Genomic DNA, 21,022 nt, shown 5'->3' on the forward strand with positions numbered 1-21,022 from the left:
AACGGCCAGGATCCAGAGATCATCACACTCAGGCCGCGCGACATCTTATCATCTCATTCCTAATTTGGTCAAACTGGCAGGCTACCAAATGTAACATGCCCACACGGCAGAGTCTGGCAAACTCCCCGTGGTATACCCAATATGCCAAATACCAGTAACAATGATGAGTCTCATTCTCCTAACCCTGAAAAAGCCTTGAATATGGCACTTTAAAAAAAAAAAATCTCAGGGCTAGGACGAAGAAGACGTTACTGGCACCTGCTCGAGGCAATCGACGAACAACAGGGTGGTCGTGATCGTGATTATAAATATAAATATTATAATAATAATATAATATAAATATATATATATGCCTCTCAGAGAGCCCGAAAAGCTACTGAGAGTATCTCGCCCGCACGGGCAGAGCCTGGCAGGCTCCCCGTGGTGTATTCGATATACCAAAACCAGTAACTAGAACAGGTCTCATTCCCCTGACCTCGAAAGAGCCTCCAATCATTGGGAAAGACGAGTAAGGAGAGGCTGCTAAAATTTCAGGGCTGGGATGAATAGAGACGTTACTGGTGCCCACTTGAGTAAATCGATGAACAACAGGATGAGAGTGATACAGTGATCTTAATGCAGGGGGTCATAACTCCAAAACAGGTCAGCAGAACAGCACTGCTTCTGGAGGTTCTGAAAGAGAATCTGGAGCTGGGAAGGCGACTCCAAGGACTGATTATGAACCATGCGCAGAAGTTCTTGGTGCAGTCACTGGCCTGCAAGGGTTTGTGTGTCTGTGTGTGTGTGTGTGTGTGTGTGTGGCAAGAACCTCAAAAGAGACCCCTCCCTCGGCAACAGCGCCATCCTTTCTGCTCCTTAGACCTCAGAATCATCATCCTTCACCCTCCTGTTTCTCTTACATCACCATCTGATCTCTCACAAAATCCCATTGTTTTTACCTTCAAAACACATCCAGAATTTGACTGTGCCTCATATTTACCTTGCGACCAGGTCCAATTTCCCAGCACCACTCCCTGGGATTATTATAGCAGACCTCTATCCAGTCTTCTCATTTCCTCTCCCTCCTTTCTTTCTCTTTCCCACTCTCTTCCTCTTCCTCTTCCTCTTCCTCTTCCTCTTCTTTTTCTTCTTCTTCTTCTACCTTCTTCTTCCTCTTCCTCCTCCTCCTCCTCCTCCTCCTCCTCCTTCTCCTCCTCCTTCTCCTCCTCCTCCTCCTCCTCCTCCTCCTCCTCCTTCTTCTTCTTCTCTCTCTTCTCCCCCTCTCTCCATCCCTCCTTCCCCCAGGGTCTCACACATACAATTCAAGAGCTCTATCACTGAGCTACAACCCCAGCCCAAGTCTTCTATCTTCTGCCCTTAGTGCATGTTTGAAAGCTAGAACGATCTTTTCCTGTAAAGGGAGGCATACCAAGCAGTGCTCATGAGATCAAGGAGCCACTCCTTGCAATATGTGTGGCAATGCACAATCCAGTAGTTCTGGGGCCACCAGAGCCACACCCAGTGGGGTTCTTTCGGAGACATGAGCCATCAGGGATTGAACTTGGGGTCCTGCACATTGCAGGATATGACCCCCAAACAAAAGCAAAAGCAACCCTAAAGATATAAGACTCCAAAGCAAGGTCATAAAGGACTTTTCCATTTTCCTCGGACTCCCTCACTCCAGAGGAAGCCAACTCTCATTTTGGGAAGACATATAGGAAACTTTAGGAGTCCATGAAGGGGGTGTGGAAAGCAGCCTCATGTCAACAGTCAGAGTCAACAAGTCATCCAGTGAGCGAGCGGGTTAGGAAAAAGACCCTCCACCCCCTGACAAGGGTCCAAAGGATGAGAGCACCAGAACTTGCCTTGACTACAACAACCACATGAGAAACCCTGGGTGAGAACTCAACTAAGTTGCTCCCAAATGCCTGACCCAGAGAAACTAGAACAGGGAAAATACTGAAACCCAAGCACAAAAATTTGTAAGTCTACAACTGCACCTCATGGTGTTTCACTAATAAAAATAAAAAATAAAATAAAATAAAATATAATATAATATAAAAAAGAAAAAAATACTGGCAATGAAACCCTGGTTCCCAGTAAGGAGCTTCCTGATGTTTAAGATGTGGGGGAAACAGGGCGTTTAGAATTAATGAAATACGATCCAGACCATGAAGACTGTTCTATCTTCTCTGTATCATCTCCATAAGAGCAGGAATTTTTGCCGACTTGGTTCTCTACTATAGGCCCAAGGTCGAGAACAGGGCTCAGCATAGGAGAGAAAATAAACAACATTCTCTGGATGAAAATGGACAAAAATAAAGTTAATGGCTGGAGAGATAGTACAGGGGTAAGGCATTTGCTTTGCAGGTGACCAACCCTGGTTCAATCCGTGGCCGAGCACCACGAGGAGTGGCCCCTGAGCACAGAGCCAGGAGTAAATCCTGAATCCTATCAGGTATGGCTCTGCCCCCCACTCCAAGTTTTTAAGCTTTTCTGAATATATTGGAGGAACTGGGATTGGAATTCATGTTTTTTTAAAATTTATGTTTGTTAAGGAGGTGGGGCCTCATAACAGGATGTGTACAAGTCTTACTCCTGGCTCTGTGTTCAGTGATCACATGTGGCACTGGGAATTGAATGGAGGTTGGTAGAGTCTGAGGGCTTGCCTTAACCCTTGGGCTACTCAGGCCTGCGAGGCAAGCACCTTAAACCCTGTACTATCTCTGGCCTGCAAACTCAGGTCTTTGAATCAAAAGCTGATGCTCTCTTTATTACCCATTCTTTAGGCTTTTGGTTTTTGGGGCCACACCAGGATGCTTGCTCCTAGCTCTGTGCTGAGGGGTCCTCCTGGTGGGGCTGCGGAAACATAAGGATCACTGGGAATTGAATCAAGATCAGCAAGGCCTGTACGATCTCTCTGGCCCAAGACCAGTGATTGTCAATTGGTGGTTGGTAGACCACTGCTGGTCCACAGAAATTTCCTGCTAGTCTGAAAAAAATGTCTACTGACACTAAGCATGGGTATGCTTAGATCAGATAGCAGCACTGTCACATATACTGATACATAGATATTATTATTATAAACAATAATAAATATGAATGCCTGCCTTAGCAATCTATGGAAATTGTTTTCTTTTTTCATCTGTCAGTGAGGGAAAATTGGTTGAAGAGTGTTGACTGAGCAGTTGTTGGGAGGGTCAGTACTGACCTGAAGTGATTAAGTCAAGTGCAGCAGGGACTCCAATAAGCCTCGGGAGCAGCTGAGTCCCTCTGGCACCAGGAAGAAGCCCAAGGGACACTTCTGGGAAGGCAACCTGAGCCTGTAAAACATGGAAGGTTTACAGGTTATTGGAACGATATCTTTAGAATAAATAAAAACTTTCCCCTAGATTTCCCAGAGTCCCAGGTAAGTTGCTTCACAGAACTCCTCAATTTCTGCATCAACACAGATAGCTGTGCGGTCCTTCAGTCTCTATGATGAAACACATCTCTGGCAGCTTGCACAGTATTCAATAATCTCTCTTGGCTTCTTTTAATTGTTTTTGTGTTTAGGCCACCAGTGGTTCTCAGGGTTTACTCCTAGATCAGTGCTCAGAGATCATTCTGATGGTGTTCGGGGGAACTATCTGTCTCAAACAGCAAAAACAATAGTCTCTGGAATCGGCTTTACCAATTTCTGAGAGGTTCAGGCTGCTCAAGAATAAAACTCCCGGGGCCGGAGCGATAGTACAGTGGGTAGGGTGTTTGCCTTGTACAAGGCCGACCTGGGTTTTATCCCCGGTATCCCATATGGTCCTCCAGCAGCGCCAGGAGTAATTCCTGAGTGCAGAGCCAGGAGTAAACCCTGAGCATTGCTGGATATGACCCAAAAAGAAAAAAAGAGAATAAAACTCCCAGCAATGTGCTCAGGAGTCGCTCCTGGCAGTGCAAGGGACACAGTGGAGGTGATTGAAACTGAGTCTCTTACATACTTTGCAAGCTTTGCGTTCACTTAACCTGTTGCATTATCTCTCCAGCCTAAGAACAATTTTTTTAGTAAACCACTGTAATTCCATGACCATTGATCTGGACTAAATTGATATAAATGAAGATGTTAACTGTAATCTATAATCCCCAGGGCAATCAGCAATAGAACAATAACTTCATATGTACATAGTAAAAGAAATAGCAATTGAAATGAAAGGATACTTGAATAGATCTAATACAAACAAAATGAGATTTGAGGAACAGAAGAGAAATAAGACACAGGCCACAAATGGCAAAATGGCTCAAGTCCTTCCTTATCATCAATTATATTTAATGTAAATGGATTAGGCTTTCTATAAGTCAGCAGTTGACAAATGGACAAAGAATACCAATAGGGATCTTTGCCCAGCACAGTGCATGCCAACCACCATTTGTCCTAATTCCCTGGCAGACCATTGTTGGAAGGGCTGTCCTAGGACCCCACCCCCCGCCAACTTCAACTGACAACTGGTCCTGCCCCTAGCTCAGTCAGCAACATTGTCTTTGGCCAGCACAGGCTTGCTGGCCCCATTGATCCCCCAAATAAGATTGATTTCCAGGATTCCCAGAAGTGTGTTGCTGCATTAACTCCCTCCTTCATATTTCATAGACAACAAACATTGAACTCTTATCCTGAACTCACTCTGGGGGGTGATTTATCTGCCCTCAACCACACCCTGCCAACACGGGCTTAATCCTAGCTCAGATCGCCTATTCCCACAAAAACTCACAAAGGTAGCCATGGGAATAAAAAAAATCATAGAAATGAGAATTATAGACAGAGTGTTGGCAGGGCTAATGACACTTGGAATCCTGGCACAAAAACTCTCAACAACTAGTGAGTAATAAGAAAACTGATTGGGATTGCTCCAACCGAGAAGGCAGAGAGCAACACCCAGCTGGTGTCTCCAGAGAGCTCCCTGGCTGGGAAGGGAGGAGGGAAGTGTGAGTCATGAATTAAAACAAGTCTATCTCAAACTGACTGCAACAGACACACCACCAACCTTAGTGACCAAAGAAAGCCGATGGGAAGACTCAGCACTAACCTGCTCTCTCTCCTCTCAGACAGGGACTCCCGAGAGACCATGTTGAGGGTGCTTCATGAGCACATACAAGCAATGGCGAAAGTACAAGAAAGAATGAGGTCGGAAATGAGGACACTATAATCAAAAGTGGCAGAACTACAATTTGGAAGATAAACTAAAAAACTCAATGGGAGGCCTGGGCAGCAGAGTAACAGTAGTGGGGAATAAAATAAGTGAGCTCTAAGATGGGATGCAGGGAGTCTCAAGAAAACAATAGAAGACGGGAAAAAAGGTTGCCAAAAAGATGGCACAAAGTGAATATTCACATAGGAAAATGACAAGAATAAAATAAATACATAGAAAAGAATGGTGGGAGGCCCTTTTTTCCTTCCTTTCTTCTTTCCTTCCTCCCTCCCTCCCTTTTTCCTTCCTTCCTTCCTTCCTTCCTTCCTTCCTTCCTTCCTTTCTTTCTCTTTTGTTATTCTTTTTTAACCACACCTGGGAGTGCTCAGGCTTTACTCCTGGTTCTGTGTTCTTGGATTACTCCTGTTGCATCTCAGGGGACCACCTGGGTTGCTGGAGATCCAACCAAGGTCGGCCTCATGCAAGGCAAATGTCCTACCCGCTGTACTATTGCTCCAGACCCAAAATTTTTTTTTGAGTTTTTAATTAAAATTAAAATGGTTATCTCTGGGATAGGGAGATAGAATAGTGCTTAGGGAACATGCACCCAGCACCTAGGTTTGAGTCCTGGCATCACATGCTCACCATGGGGCATCTCAGAAAGCCTGGGCATCATCGAATGCTCCAGACCCAGCACTGGATCAGCACCTGAATTGACTGGGAGCCAAAGGTGGGGCCCTGGAGGGAAGGAGGGAAGGAAGGAAGGAAGGAAGGAAGGAAGGAAGGAAGGAAGGAAGGAAGGAAGGAAGGAAGGAGGGAGGGAGGGAGGGAGGGAGGGAGGGAGGGAGGGAAAGAAGGAAGGAAGGAAGGAAGGAAGGAAGGAAGGAAGGAAGGAAGGAAGGAAAGAAGGAAGGAAGATCTCTGAGGTTTATATTTGGAACTTGCAGTGGAGAAAAGCTCTTCCCACACCAACTCTAATTCTCAACTGTTACCTCTGCATGGGCAATCCTATAGTGACAGCCCAGGGCCAGCTCCAGGCCCCCTCCTAGAGCCATGCCTTGAATAGCTGCCACCACAGGCTTCTCATTGTTCTGTAGTTCATCTACGACGCTGCCCAGTGAGATGGTTTTGGACTCAGAAGTGCTGAAGCCATGGATATCAGCACCTAAGGACAAAAGATAAAAACAAGTTTGCTGAGAAAGACATGGGTCTTGTTATGTGTCAGTAAGTTAGTAGCAGATCGTTTTTTGTTGTTGTTATTTTGTGTGTGTGTGTTGTGTGTGCATGTGTGTGTGTGCGCACACACATGCACGCTGTTGGGGAGGTGGGAGACTGGGGCCACACCATGTGGTACTCGGGGCCATCCATGCCTGGCTCTGTGCTCAGGGATCACTCCTGGAGGGTTGGGGTGGGGGCATATGTGGTGCCAGGGATAAAATCAGAGTCAGCAGAGCAATAAAAATGCATTACCCATCTAGTCCTTTAGCTGTTTATCTGACATTAAAAAATGCAACTTTGCAAACTGATTTTATACCCAGCAAAATTGCTAAATTCTGCTACTAGTTGATTTTCTGATATTTCTGACTCTTTTCATTTTCTGCAAACATTCATATCTCCTGACTAATGATTGTGTCACTTGCCTTTCCAGTGTTTATTGTGTTTACTTCTTTTTTATAGACCTTGACAGGCCTGGTCCTAGAATATGACAAATAAAAATAGTGAAAGCAGCATGTGTTGACTTATTCCATTATCATAAGGTAACCTTTAAATTTGTAACTGTATCACTTTATTTGCTGTATGGTTTTTAAGTGAATGCTTGATTAACACATTACATACTTATACCTAGTTTACCAAGAATTTGTATCTTTGATATAAGGCATATGCTACCAATTGTCTTCTGCATCTCTTGAGCTAACTATGTGATTTTTTTTCTCTTTCTATCTTTTATTAGAATGGGTTCCACTGACCTTCTAATGTTTATTTAACTCAGTGTTCCCAATTTTTTTTGCTGCATTCCAACTTTAATTCCTTCCTGTTGCTGCATTCCCACTTTAATTCCTTCCTGCTGATCAACCCCTTAGACTCGTGGCATGGTCCCCCCCATTTAGGTGACTCTCACCTGTGGCCCCTCTGGAATATCTTGGAGGCTCAGAGGGTGCAAAATGGTCCCCACCTGAGAAATACTGGTTTAACCAGTCTCGCATTCCTGAGATAAAGATGATGTGATACTTTATATAACACATTTTTACAATACACTTTTAAGTTGGATTCCATTTCAGTAAAGGTAAAGGCCCTCCCATTGTTCGTCGATTTGCTCGAGCAGGCCCAGTAACGTCTCCATTGGAGACTTTGTTGTTACTGTGTTTGGCATATCGAATACGTCACAGGGAGCTTGCCAGGCTCTGCTGTGCGGGCGAGATACTCTCGGTAGCTTGCCGGGCTCTCCAAGAGGGGCGGAGGAATCGAACTCAGGTTGGCCATGTTGGCTGCGTGCAAGGCAAACGCCCTACCGCTGTGCCTTTTACCTCCATTTGATACTGCTTCAGATTTTTACTGACTTGTACCTTAGCTTTTTCAGACTGTCCTTGACAGAGGCCGGGCTGGAGGTTAGGTGAATCTCATACAATCAGCTGGAACTATACCGGGATGGGTGACAATGACCCAGACCCTATAAATGCAACCTGACTTGGAAACAGTCTTGGCAGACAAAGTAAAACAGAGGCTATTGTGGATTCGGGCAGGTCTCTGTAAGATCAGGGAACTTGGGACTGAGGGAAGGGCAGAGACAAAGATAAAAGCCATGTGGCAACAAACCAAGAAGCTCAGGATTGCCTGCAATAACAGATGCAAGAGGCAAGGAAGTGCTCTTCCTTAAAAGAAAAAGGACCTTGCAGATGGGTTGATGTTGAACTTCTAGCCTTCAGAATTGTGAGGGAGTAAATTTGTTGTCTTAACTCCCCCAGTGGCGTTTGTTGTTGTTGCTGCTGTTGTTGGCTTTTGGGGGTTGGATATGGGCCACTCACTCCTGGCAATGCTCAGGGCTTGCTCCCAGTTTTGTGCTCAGGGACCACTGCTGGCAGGGCTCAAGGGACCATATGGGGTTCCAGGGTTCATATACAAGTCAGACACAAGCATCTTACCCATTGTACTATCTCTCTAGTCCCATTAAGTCACCCAGATTGCAGTCAATTGTTACCGCAGCCCCAAGAAATGAATATCAAAAACATCCCACCTTTTTTCTTTAAAGTATAATTGAGGGGGCTGGAGCTATAGTACAGCGTGTAGGGCATTTGCTTTGCACGTGGCCAACTCGGGTTCAATTCCCAGCATCACACATGGTCCCCCAAGCACCGCAAGGAGCAATTCTTGAGTGCAAAGCCAGGAGTAACTCCTGTGCATTGCTAGGTGTGACCCAAAAAGCTAATAATAATAATATAAAGTGTAATTGAGAATTGCATTTCTTTTCTGTTGTAAACACAATAATTTAATATTTTAATATATTATGATATTTATTTCTCCTTTTAATTTTTTTTCCTCAGGGGCTAAGGGGATGAAGGAGTAGGAACTTAACAAGTTTTCTTAGGTTTTTGTTCTGCAGTGCCAGGAATTGAATCCAGGGCCTCAAGTGTGTATGGCACTCTACCAGAGTTACCTTCATGGTCTTTTTTCTCTTTATTATTTTAAATTTTTTGAAATTTATTATTTTTGGTTTAGAGGTTCACACTTGCCTATGATCAGGGCTTTGCTCAGGGATCACTCTTGACAGGTCTCAGAGAACCATATTGGTGCCAGGGTTAGAATCCTGGTCAGCCACGTGCAAGGCAGGCACTCTAGCCCCCTTTACTATTGCTCCGACCTCTCAACTCTTCTTTTGAAATTCTCTAAAATATTCCCATAAAATTTGAATAATATTCTCTTGGTCTTTTCCATTAAAGTTTGCCAAAGAAGTCATCAGGGTTAGAGTTGAGTTTGAGAGATATTTTTAATTACTAATTCAATGTCTACTGATTTTTTTGAGTCAATTTTGGCAAGCTATTATTTTTCTACTTGTTCATAATATGTTCATTATTATGAACATCGTATCTTCATTGTTTATGGCGCCTGCAGTAGTAACTCTTGCCACTCTTTAAACAGCCTACCAAGGCCTTCCTTTTAGCTTGACTGGTGTCTCCAAATGTGTCAACCATTAATCTGTCAAAATCTTTTGACATTTTTCTTCTTATTTACATTTGTTTTCTAGCTCCTTTACTATTGCCCTCCTTTTTACTTCACTGGGTTTCTTTCAGTGTTTCCTTTGTTAGTTCCTTTATAAACTTATTTTCGTCTTTTTCTTTTTCTGATATAATCTTACATATCTTTTTCTGGTATAAGATTTCTGTATAATCTTAAGATTATACATTTCCTGCCAAGTTTTCTTCTCAAGTTATATCTGCGGTGGCTTCATTGTCCATTATTTGAAAATGTTTTCTACAACTTATATTGATTTTGCTTTGACTCAGAGGTTAAGAAACAAACCCTTGCCTTTCCTCCAAAATCACCAATTTCCAGGAAATCACTGAAAAAACCATCTCAAAGGCAAAGAGGAAGAGGCAACCCTATATGTTCTCCAGACCTTTCAGAAGATATGAAGTTGTTCCTTTGACCACATATAGATCTAAAAGAAAGATGATATTGTAGTCAAAAAAGGAATGAATGGCATTGTCTTAAAAAGGAATGTCCCAATGTTATAAAGGCGCATTGGAAGATTCTCCAACGCTATCCAGCAAGTTGTTGGCATTGTTGAAAACAAACGAGTCAAGGGCAAGATTCTTGCCAAGAGAATTAATGTTCGTACTGCGCTTACTAAGCACTCAAAAAAAGCCTCCTAAAACGGGTGAAGGAAAAAAATCAGAAAAAGAAGGAAGCTGAAGAGAAAGGAACTTGGGTTCAGCTGAAGTGCCTGCCTTCTCACCAGAGAAGCACACTGTGAGAATTAGTGGGAAGGAGCTGGGCTGCTGGTACCCATGCCCTGGGAATGCATGGCATGAGAGTGTTTTATTGGATTGATTTTTTTTAAATAAAAAGAGTTGGGGCTGGAGCAATAATACAGCCAGTAGGGCACTTCCCTTGCAAGAGGCTCACCCAGCTTCAATCTCTGGCACGAGTATGGTCCCCCAGCCCTTCCAGAAGTAATCCCTGAGCTCAGAGCCAAAAGTAAGCCCTGAACATCCCTGTGTGTGGCCAAAACCAAAGAACTTTAAGCAAAATTTAAAGACCTCTGGACTATTAAAAAATTTCTGAAGCTAAGGATGTAGCTCACCGATACAATCTATCTTATGTGTATGAAACCCTTGGTTCCATACACACACACCCCGCCCCCAAATTCCCACTTAACATTTTTGTCACTGATTTCTAGTTTAACACAGTGCCATCGGAAAGTGTATTATATTGAGAAACTTTTTTACAGTTCAGTAACAGGTCAATTTTTATATATTTTGGCAATATGAGAAAGATTTTATTTTCCACACATGGATTATATACAACAAAGCTGCTTTGTAAATATTAAAATTGCCGACCAACTACATCTAAAGTGTTCCTATCACAAGAAGAAATGATTCTGTAATGTGAGAAAGGTGTTAGCTAATACTACAGCGCCAAACATCTTCTAATATAAATGTATCAAATCAGTATGTCATATAAATTGGTCCCTCAGGTTCTGCCAGGAGTGATCCCTGAGCACAGAGCCAGAAGTAAGTCCTGAGCACAGCAAGTTTGGGTCCAAATCCCTCTCCCCCTCACCCAAAACAAAAACAGACTTAGCCAAATTCATCTAGGGTGAGAGTTATGCAAACAGGCCTAAGCCTGCAGGTATAACAGGCAAGTGTGGACTGGTCCCCAATCCTATAGAACACAGTCATCAGAGTCCTTTCTTTGTCTCTCTTGTAAATCACTTTTTCTCAACAGTTTGTGGTTCCCTTTCAAGTCTCCCAGATCCATTACTCACTAAGGTATTACCGCACGTGCAGCTGGGTTATACGGGAGTGTTAAGACACCGGTTACCTGCACTGAATTTGCCGTCTGCTCCACAGATCACCACAGCTTTCACGGAGGAGTCGACTGCCGCTTTCCTCAGCCCCTCCTTTATTGCCAGGAGTACAACCTGACTGAAAGAAACAAGATTACAGGAAACATTGGTCAGAATGAAAGTTCTCCCATCTTAGAGCTTTGTCCTTTCCCAATGACATAGGAGAAACCCAGGATACCACAACCAAGTAGGGTGACCCCTCACCACAGCAGCAACAAAAAGGGAGGGAAGGGAAGGGAAGGGAAGGGAAGGGAAGGGAAGGGAAGGGAAGGGAAGGGAAGGGAAGGGAAGGGAAGATGCATTATTTTTTGCTTTTTTTTTTTTTTTTTGCTTTTTGGGTCATACCCGGCAATGCACAGGGGTTACTCCTGGCTCTGCACTCAGGAATTACTCCTGGTGGTGCTCGAGGGACCATACGGGATGCTGGGAATTGAACCCGGGTTGGCAAAGTGGAAGGCAAATGCCCTACCTGCTGTGCTATTGCTCCAGTCCCAGAAATGCATTCTTAAAAAAACATCCAGGCACTTATCATAAGGCTTGTTCAATAAATACATAGAGTGTGAATTAAGTACTGAGCTGAGCAAAGGTCCTACAAATCTGACGGTGAGATCTTGAAGGATTGGGTGTGATTTTCTTTTTTCTTTTCCTCCTTACTCCTGGCAGGAATGTGATCCCTAGATCAAGAGCAGCCACTGTAGACGGGGACCTGGAAGCCATGTTTTGAAGATGGCAAAGCAAAGACGGAAATGAGAGCAAGACGCCAAGGCCAGAGAAACCAAGTCTTTCTTATTTAGTCTGCTATTATTTTGAGTTTTCTGTCACTGACAGCCAAGCTTAACTAACTTAGGAGGCAAAATCATGGTTTGGAGGATTAGACGGCATGGAAAGGAATTTTGCCAAATTTTAGCAGCTGACATTGACAATAGATGAGAGAGTTCAGGCTAAGCAAATCTGAATGAGTCTGTTAAAGAGGTTGAACAGTGACTGAGCACAAAGGAAACCCAAAGTCATAAGAACAGGAGAAGAAAGGAAGAAAGTTTGCCAAGAATTGAGGAAGTGGTAAGTGTCAAAGAATGGAGAAGGGGAAACTGAGGAAATGTGGGAAGGAACTACCTAAAGGAAAATATGTAACCAGAGTCCAATCAGAATTTGTCTTGCAATTCTGAATATATCAGGTAAAATATCTGTTCTTTAGATTACAAGATTTCGGGGCCACCACAATAGGACAGTGATAGTAAGGTGCTTGACTGACACGAAGCCAACTCAGGTTCTGTCCCCAACAGCCCCTTGTGATCCCTGAAGCCCTACCAGGAGTGATCTCTAAGTGTAGAGCTAGTAGTAAACTCCAAGCACCTCAGGATATGTCCACCACCACCACCTCCCCACCCTGCCCCACCCCCGGTGGGGTGTGTGTGTGTGTGTGTGTGTGTGTGTGTGTGTTTGGGGGAAGGGGGAAGGGGGTCTGGGCCACACTTGAGTGTGCTCAGAGATCACTTCCATGTGTTACTCAGAGCTTATTCAGGAATCATTCCTGGCAGTGCTTGGAAAACCGTACGTAGATGTGCCGAGAATGGAACTTACTTTAGCTGCATTCAAGGCAAGTGCTTTAACCCCCGTACTATCTCTCCAAGCCTAGAATACAAGATTATAGGATAGAAAAATCTGGCTTGCTTCTCAAGCCCGTGTTCTCCCTTGAACAAGATTCCTGCTTGCTTGTCTCGATGGCTTTTTTGCTTGCTTATTTCCAACTCTGGAGAAGCCTGTGTTCTTGAAAACACTTCCCCCTTTCTCTCCCCTCAAAGGTTTCTAAATAAGTTTCAATAAAAACTATTGTACTTCAAAAAATAAAGAGAAATCTTAAAACAAAATACAAGAATAAATTTCTATAAAAGCCAGGTTGCTTAGACCAACAAGTATGAGTTAAAGGAACAAAGAAGCTATCTGCCCTTATAGATAATTCCCTTTCACCTACTTTTCATTGCTTCACCCAGATAAACATCAAACCTCTTGGCTTGACTGGTTAATAAGAAACCAAATCTCTGCATAAAAAAATAGAATTTGAGTCATCTGTCAGCCTGGAAAGTCCAAAAGGCACATCTTTCCTCCTGGGTGACAGGACAACCAGCCAAATGAAGCTCAGTCTGCCCCTGAGGAGACGAGGGTGGCATTTCCTATTTCAACCACACTCAGCTCTTTCATATCTCATGTTCTCGTTAATTTTGTAAAAACTACACATGAGGGAAGAAATGAAAATGGCAGTAAAAGATAGAGCTTTATTAGATTCAGGCCGAGGAAACGGAACACAAACCTTCCCTAGGATCAAGGTCGCCAGGGTTAGCAAATGATTTTCTGGGGCCAGAGAGATAGTACAGCAGGTAAGGCAGCTGACCCAGGTTCAAGGCCTAGCACCCCAGATGGTCTCCTGAGTTTGCCAGGAGTCATCCCTGAGTGTAGAGCCAGGAGCAAACCCTGAACAGCTGACCCAGGTTCAATGCCTGGCACCTCACACAGTCTCCCAAGCTTGCCAGGAGTGATCCCTGAGTGCAGAGCCAGGAGTAAACCCTGAGCACAGTTGGGTGTCCCTCCGCCCCCCAAAAAATATTTTCTGGCTCAGGGAGATGGTGCAATGATCTGAGTACATGCTTTGCAGAAGTCACAGATTCAATCCCTGGGAACTTCATGGGCTGTCAGCATTGTCAGGAGTGACCTGAAGCCCAGAACAGGGAGTAGTCCCTGAGACCCAGGGACAGTCCAAAAATCACTAAAAAAATTTGTTTTCTCCCTCTAACATTGCCAGATTTGATGAAATAGAGTCTAAAGTAGATACAGTCATTGAAGGGCTGACAAAAATCCTTTAGTTCTGTGAGCATAGGAAATCTTTTATTTTATTTTATCGTCCCATTTATTTATGGGTTTAGGATCACACCCATCTGTGCTCAGGGGTCACTCCTTGATGATGCTCAAGGGACCATATGTAGAGCTGGGCATTGAGCCAGGGTCAGTCACATGCAAGGCAAGTGCCTTTACCCCTGTGTTGTTTCTTTGGCTCCAGCGGTCTCTTTAAACAAAAGAGTATGAAATCAAGTTGCAGCTGAGAGCCAACACCGCTTAAAACAAAGAAACATAAGAGAAAATTGAACCCATCAAACTCTCCAACATGTATGGATGCTTTGTTTTATGAAACTGTACTATAGTATGTATGTATGTATGTATGTGTCCTAACTGTGATGTAAACCCTAGGTTCCTTATTATGTCGATTATTTTACTTTTAAAGTATGAAGACCTCCGATTGATCTGAGAGACAGCCCTCGTGATTGGACTTGCTCTGTGCTGGTTAGGAGGTCTGGGGTTTATCTGACTGGAGGGGAAGCTGGCAGGCTCAACTAGAGAAGAAGGATTTAAACTGGCTGGGCACCAAGGTCACTGCCTTAAGTGCATGAAGAAACCCTCAGTGGGCTCCTCTTTAAATTTTTTTTTAAGTTTTTTGGGTCACACTGGTGATGTTTAATGCTACTCCTGGCTCTGCACTTAGGAATCACTCCTGGCGGTGGTGAGGGCACTATGTGGGATGCTGGGGATCGTATTCAGATGCTGCCTTGCATGCAGCTGACCTAAGTTTGATCCTTGGCACCACATATGGTTCCCCAAGCACTGCCAGGAGTAATTCCTAAGTGTAGAGCCAGGAGTATGTTCTGAGAACTGCCGGGTGGGGCCCAAAATTCAAAAGAAAAAGAAAACTGAAACGGGCTAGAAAGAGATAATTATTGACGTAAGATTAGAAAGAGAAAAGGAGAAGGAAGGAAGAAAGGGAGGAAGGAAAGAAGGAAGGAAGGAAGGAAAGAAGGATGAAAGCCTATTTAACTCAATGAACATCTTGGGATATACACATCCATGGAAATAAGAGTTTTCGTGAAAAGCCACAGGAAAGGGAAGGAAGGTGCATTCCCAGGTACCAAAAAACCTGATTATGCTAAAAGAGACGCTGAGCAGGTTGTTTGGGGCTCAAAACAAATCTGGAAAAAAAAACCAGAAATGGCAGCTACCACCTGTTTGATGCCAGTTTGTAATATCTAACATATTTAAATCTCACAATAACTTTATGAGGGAGACACTAAGATATTATCCTACAAGGTTTGGGAAGCAGGTTAAATATCAAAAACATTATATTGTATATGTTTGGGTGTGGGCAGTACCTGACGGTGGTCAGGAGCTTTTCCTAGTTTTATGCTCAGTAGTGACCCCTGGAAGTGCTCGAGGGACTAACCACATAAGGAGCCAGGAATCTGAACCAGGATGGCAGTTGGCACAGGCACACAGGTAAAAGGCAAGTTTTTATTCTTGGTTTGGGGACACATCTGGCTGGGATTCAAACTAGGAACAGCTGCTTGCAAAACAAGTGCCTTACCCCACTGAATTATCTCTCTGCCCCCACCAGAAACATTTTAAGTAGTTACAGAAACTATTCCAAGTTATGGATACAAGACTATGAAACTTTTCAACCCTAAGTTCTTGATAGCCACTGTTTTCTTCTTTGAGTCAGGGATGAGGCAGAAAGCTTTTATGTAGCAGTCAGGATACTGAGAAATCCAAAAGTGATATGTAACCATATTATCTGTGCATTTCTTCAACAAAATAAAATAGTGTGCTTTTTTTTTCTTCTGAGAATGGCAAATGGAGGTAACATTCTTATTGATTTTATCACACAATTCTTTTTTGCTAGATGTAATAATTCACAACTATAAAATTAATAGTAATGATAAATCCAGTCTGGTGACAGTGAGATAAAATTAAGGCCAAGGGATTAGAGAGATAGCATAGGAGTAGGAAATATGTAGGAGAAACGACAATCCCGGTTCAGTTCCCAGTGCCAAGATGGTCCCCAAAGCACGGCCAGGAGTGAACCCTGAGCACAGAGCCAGGAATAAGCCTTGAGCACCACTAGGTATATCCCGCCTCTACCCCGACACACACACACACACACACACACACACACACACACACACCCCAAATTATTTTCAGGTAAAAAATGTCTCCGTTACTTGGCAGTAGAGACAACACAGGGTCCAGGCATGTGTGCAAGGCCTGAGTGCCTAACCTCTGAGCATCATATACCTTCTATCTGGGGTACTGTCCTAGAGGCTCCCAGCAGAGCTGAACTCAAAGATCCACTCACCCACTACCAGAGCCTTGAACCCTCTCACCTGGTGAGCTGAATATTTTTTTTCTTTTTGGGTCACACCCGGCCATGCACAGGGCATATTCCTGGCTCTGCACTCAGGAATTACTCCTGGTGGTGCTTGGGGGACCATATGGGACGCAGGCAATCGAACCTGGGTGGCCACGTGCAAGGCAAACGCCCTACCTGCTGTGCTATGACTCCACCCCCTCATGAGCTGAATATTGACCCCAGATCACCCCGCAAAGGCGAGCAGGTCCTCTCATTTCAGTCTCTTTCTGTTCCAGCAACATATGATAAGAATTTTGACAAAAAACCTTTCTCTATGCCTTACATTTTTGGTAAATTACTATTTCTGCTGATAGATTGGTGCCATCACCATCATTTTCCCCTCAGAGAAGTGGAAGAACCAAACGTAAATAATAAGTTGACTTTCTTCCTTTCTTTCTTTCTAAGTTTTAGTTTTTTGGTCACACACATCCAGCGATGTTCTAGGGTTACTCCTGGAAGGGCTCACTCAGGTGACCTTATGGTGGATGCCCAGAATCGAACCCGGGACAGGTGCAGATGTGCAAGGCAAGCACTTTCGCTGCTGTTCCCTCGCCAGTCCCTTAAGCAGCAGCGTTACTCTCACTTTTAAAAGTAGCGCTCGCAAATGCACCGCACCTATAGGGGCACGATGAAATTAAAGAAAATCAAGAGCAGAGCGGTTTTTCAGAAAATGCAACTTGACAGATCCACTCCAACCTAGCTCGTCCAGTGGGGCCCTAAGGCCCTGCGGTGTGGAACCAGCCCAGGAACCGCAACTGCATTTCTGGGCCGGGGCACGTGTCATCAGTCCGCCCTCGGCGCGCTGGCATTAACACCGGAACCTTGAGTTCTAAAAAAAGACGGGGCATTTTATCGTCGGATTCCCCAGGGTTCTAGTTGCGCCCTTGCACCGGGCCTGGAGGCAGGGAAGCGAGGGGGCAAGGTGCAGCCGGCACTCTGGGAAGATCTTTGGAACCCAAAGGCCACCCGGGAGACGCCAAGGCTGCAAACAAACACGGGTTGCAGGCTGGCAGTCAGAGCCCTTCGCTGCTCCTTAAGCAACTCCCCCTGACCCCCGTTTCTCCCCGGGGTGAAGCCTTAGCCGAGATGAACTCAACGCAACTTGTTTGCAAGTTCAAGGCGGCCGGCACACGTGCCCTGGTCTGATCCCCGTCCGTGTCTCTTTCTCTTGGCGATTCCAAGGGTGCGCGGGGAGGAGGAGCCGTCGGAGCCTCCTCGGTGGGCTGCGGGATTACCTGAGCGCGTTGACCGGGGGGTTTCGCAGGCGGATGAGCGCCAGGCTGTTGGGCAGCCGCTTGTACTCGGCCATGTCTGCTGGACCGTGGCCTCGGCCTGGCCCCGCGGGCCGCTGCCCCCGTCCACCCGCGCGCGCCGGGCCGGCCCCGCCAGGAGGGGCACCCGCTCGACCAATGCGCGCCCGGCGCCGCCTCCAGGCCGCCCGCGCGGGGCCGGCCCCCTGCCCGCCCCCCATCGCCGAGGGACGGATAGGATGGCCAGGGGGGCCTCTGGGCCCCCCGGAGGCTCCCCCGGCCCCGAACGCGGCTCCTCCAGCTGGGTGCGGGAGCTTCGTGGCGGTTTTTGTCCTTCTCGGGAGATTGGCAGCAACTTGGGAACGTGCAGACCAACCCAAGTGACCCGACAGTCCCCGGCTTAGGGAAAAACCTGCGTTTCTTGTCTGCCCGGTCGTCCAGCTCTCTTTGGGGCCCCGTTGCTAAGGATGGTGATTGCAAATTCTTCGCGCGTGGATGAACTCAGCGCCGAGTGTGTATCCAGGCCCGCGCGGGAGATCCAAGACTCAAAAAAAAAAAAAAATAGCTTTCGGTACTTCCCTCCCAAAGTGCAGGCTGGAAAAAAGGTTTGTTTAGAGGCAGCTGGAGATGGGCGCTTCCACGAGGTCAGAGGACAGTCTGGAAGCAGATAGAAAAATCCTGGAATGGGAACCAGAGGCGTAGTAAAGGCCTGAAAGTGCCCTCCTTGCAACGAGATTGACCCCGCTTGGGTCCCTGGCACCGCATATGGTCCCCTGAGCATTGCCAGGAATGATCTCTGAGCACTGCTGGGGTACAGCACACACCCCACACTCTCTCTCACACACACACACACACACACACACACACACACACACCATAACAACAACAACTGAAAAACATGTTTAAAAACAATGGAATAATTTTTATTCACTGTGTCACAAATCTTGAGGATAATTAAGGACTATTTTCTTTTCCATTTCTTCCTTTCCTCCCTCTCTCCACCTACTCCTGGCACCATGGGTTAGTCTGGGGGGCCATGACCAGCAGTACTGGAACACCCTGAGGTGCCAGGGATCCAACCTGATGCTACCACATGCAGAGCATGCAATTCAACCCTTTGAGCCATCTCCTTGACCCCACACCCCTCATAACTTTTTTTTTCCTCTCTTTGGAAACAAAAGCAAATTTGACAGCTAGGGAAGTTATAAATGCTTTGAAGCTCTGGAAACGACAGCAGTCAGAAGACCATTGTTTCAGCGCCAACCAGTCAAGACAGCGTCCACTTCTGACAGCCAATCACAGCAACCCAAAACACACCGGCTGAGTGTCAAGGAGGAACAACAGCCAACTCCCTACGGGTAAAATGTGTCTGAAAAGTCACCCGCTCTCCATCTGCCACTTTGCCCCCAAAGCCAGTGTAAATGTGAGCAATAATGCTCTACTCAGAGAGCCTGTGGTGACCCGCATAGTTTGCTCTTATGCGAAGAAGCAGTAAATCCAGTTATGTTTTTGTTACAGATTCTGGTTTTCAGAGGAACACTATGGCCTGCTAGCTACATTGACTATCTCTGCAAAGGTCTTTTAGGCAAGGCTTAGCTACTCTGAACGGCTGAAATCTCTTCTGGAGCAAAGGTTCCTGAGCACAGTGGCATGCTTTATTGAACTATTCTTCAGGCTTATTAAAAGTATATGACCTGATTGATGGCAGATGCAGAATACAAAAAAATGGAAGTTGATTATCATGGCCCTTTTCAAACAAGCCAGAGCATGTTCGGAACTACCAGAACTAACATCATAGTCAGAAATCCAAAATCTAAAACTTGCCATTTTAACCTGTCCTAACTGATTGAAAAAACAGTGAGTGAGTAACACTCGTCCACAGTGAAGTTGACTAACATTGGAGGAGAAAAGCTTCCAACATAGTGTTCGGAATAAAAGATGGAACATGATTAATTTCTTTACAATCCTGATAATGTGTTGGCGATTTCTTTAATTTCAAGGGGCTTGCCAAGTGGTTTTTTGTTTTGTTTTTGTTTTTGGTCATTCCAGGCAGGGGTCAGGGACTACCACCAGCTCTGTGCTCAGAGGTCATTTATGGAGGTGTTCAGAGGACTATGCAGTGCTACTAGGGATCAAACCCCAAGCTCCTGTGTTCAAAGCATGTGATCAGTTCATTAAATTATCTCTCTTGCCCTTTAGTATTTTTTTTTAATTATCAAGTGTCGAGTCTTGAATATATATTTTGTGGAGTCTCACCTAACAGTCCTCAGGGGTCACACTTGACTCTGTGTCCAGGTGCCATCCCTGGCAATGCTCGGGAGACCATAAATGCTGCCCAGAATTGAATTGAGGTTGGCCGCTGGCCCCTGTACTATCTCTCCAATGCAAATGCAGTGTCTTAATAATGAAGATTAACTGTTAGGACTTCAAAAAAAGGCAGGGGAAAGAGGTGGTCATGCTCACCTTCCACGTCTGCCACCATGTCAACTCTCTCACTGGTCCTGTTCCACCAAATCCTGACTAAATCTCCAAGGAGATGCACGCCAAGCAGCTAAGCTGGTGGAATTGCTGGCCCACATCTGCCGAAAACCCCAGTGTGCTCATGAGAGACAGGGCCGGAAAATCCACCAAACCAAGGTCCTGCAGCAACAATCATCCCCACCACTACAGCTTAGCACCACCACCTCATGGATATTATTATCTGGACAAATCTCCGAAACATTTCAGGTACTGGCGCCCAGATTGAGAACTCAGGTCTTTTCTTCAGAGTGAGTAACTGTTCCCCCACCCCCATACTTCTGGAAGCCCCAGCAGCCTCCCAACCATACCCACCCACCACCCACATCTCCCACCTTGTGGATTCTCTAGCCCAGACCATAGATCAGGAAGTCTCTGGACCACAGGGACACCTCCTGCAGTAACAAAAAGCTTAGTAAATTCTTAGACAAGGACTTACCCGCCCTGCAATCAGATGTTACAATGTTCACATACATTTACTTTTTTAAAATCTATTGATATTAATAGAGCAACTTTGTTATCTAATCAATTTGAACCCTAGAATTGTATCTACAGTTGCTTCTTTTTCACCAACTGTAGCCAAAAATGATGCTGTCACATGTTGATTATCTTCAGGGTGGAACAAAGTCAGAGGTCAACGGTGGGTGACTGAACACGTTGAAAGATCATGCCTATATGCTGCAACCAAATCTGAGCTGAATGCAGCCGCAAATTGAACTGAGAATCACTGCTATCCCCCAAGTTTCAACCTCTCGACTTAATGGTTTAGTTTTGCACATGGTTTTCCCGTTAGGTATGTCATTTCTGTCAACTTCTGATCTGAAAATAA

At 45.2% G+C, this 21,022-nt stretch overlaps 1 protein-coding gene across 1 annotated transcript in view; it reads right to left on the reverse strand.

Annotated features, from left to right (window-relative positions):
* The window catches only part of EHHADH (enoyl-CoA hydratase and 3-hydroxyacyl CoA dehydrogenase), a 54,415-nt gene extending 36,621 nt beyond the window's left edge, over positions 1–17,794 (reverse strand). Inside the window, exons 1-4 of the mRNA XM_056121849.1 lie at positions 17,662–17,794; positions 11,175–11,278; positions 6,128–6,300; positions 3,191–3,302 (exon numbers count right to left, since the gene is read on the reverse strand). Coding sequence (XP_055977824.1) covers positions 3,191–3,302; positions 6,128–6,300; positions 11,175–11,278; positions 17,662–17,735 — 463 coding nt within the window. The 5' untranslated portion in view covers positions 17,736–17,794. The remainder of the gene's footprint in view (positions 1–3,190; positions 3,303–6,127; positions 6,301–11,174; positions 11,279–17,661) is intronic.
* Positions 17,795–21,022: the final 3,228 nt, after the last annotated feature.

Source organism: Sorex fumeus, unplaced genomic scaffold (genome assembly GCF_029834395.1).
Source record: "Sorex fumeus unplaced genomic scaffold, SorFum_2.1 ptg000044l, whole genome shotgun sequence".
NCBI classification, from domain to species: Eukaryota; Metazoa; Chordata; class Mammalia; order Eulipotyphla; family Soricidae; genus Sorex; species Sorex fumeus.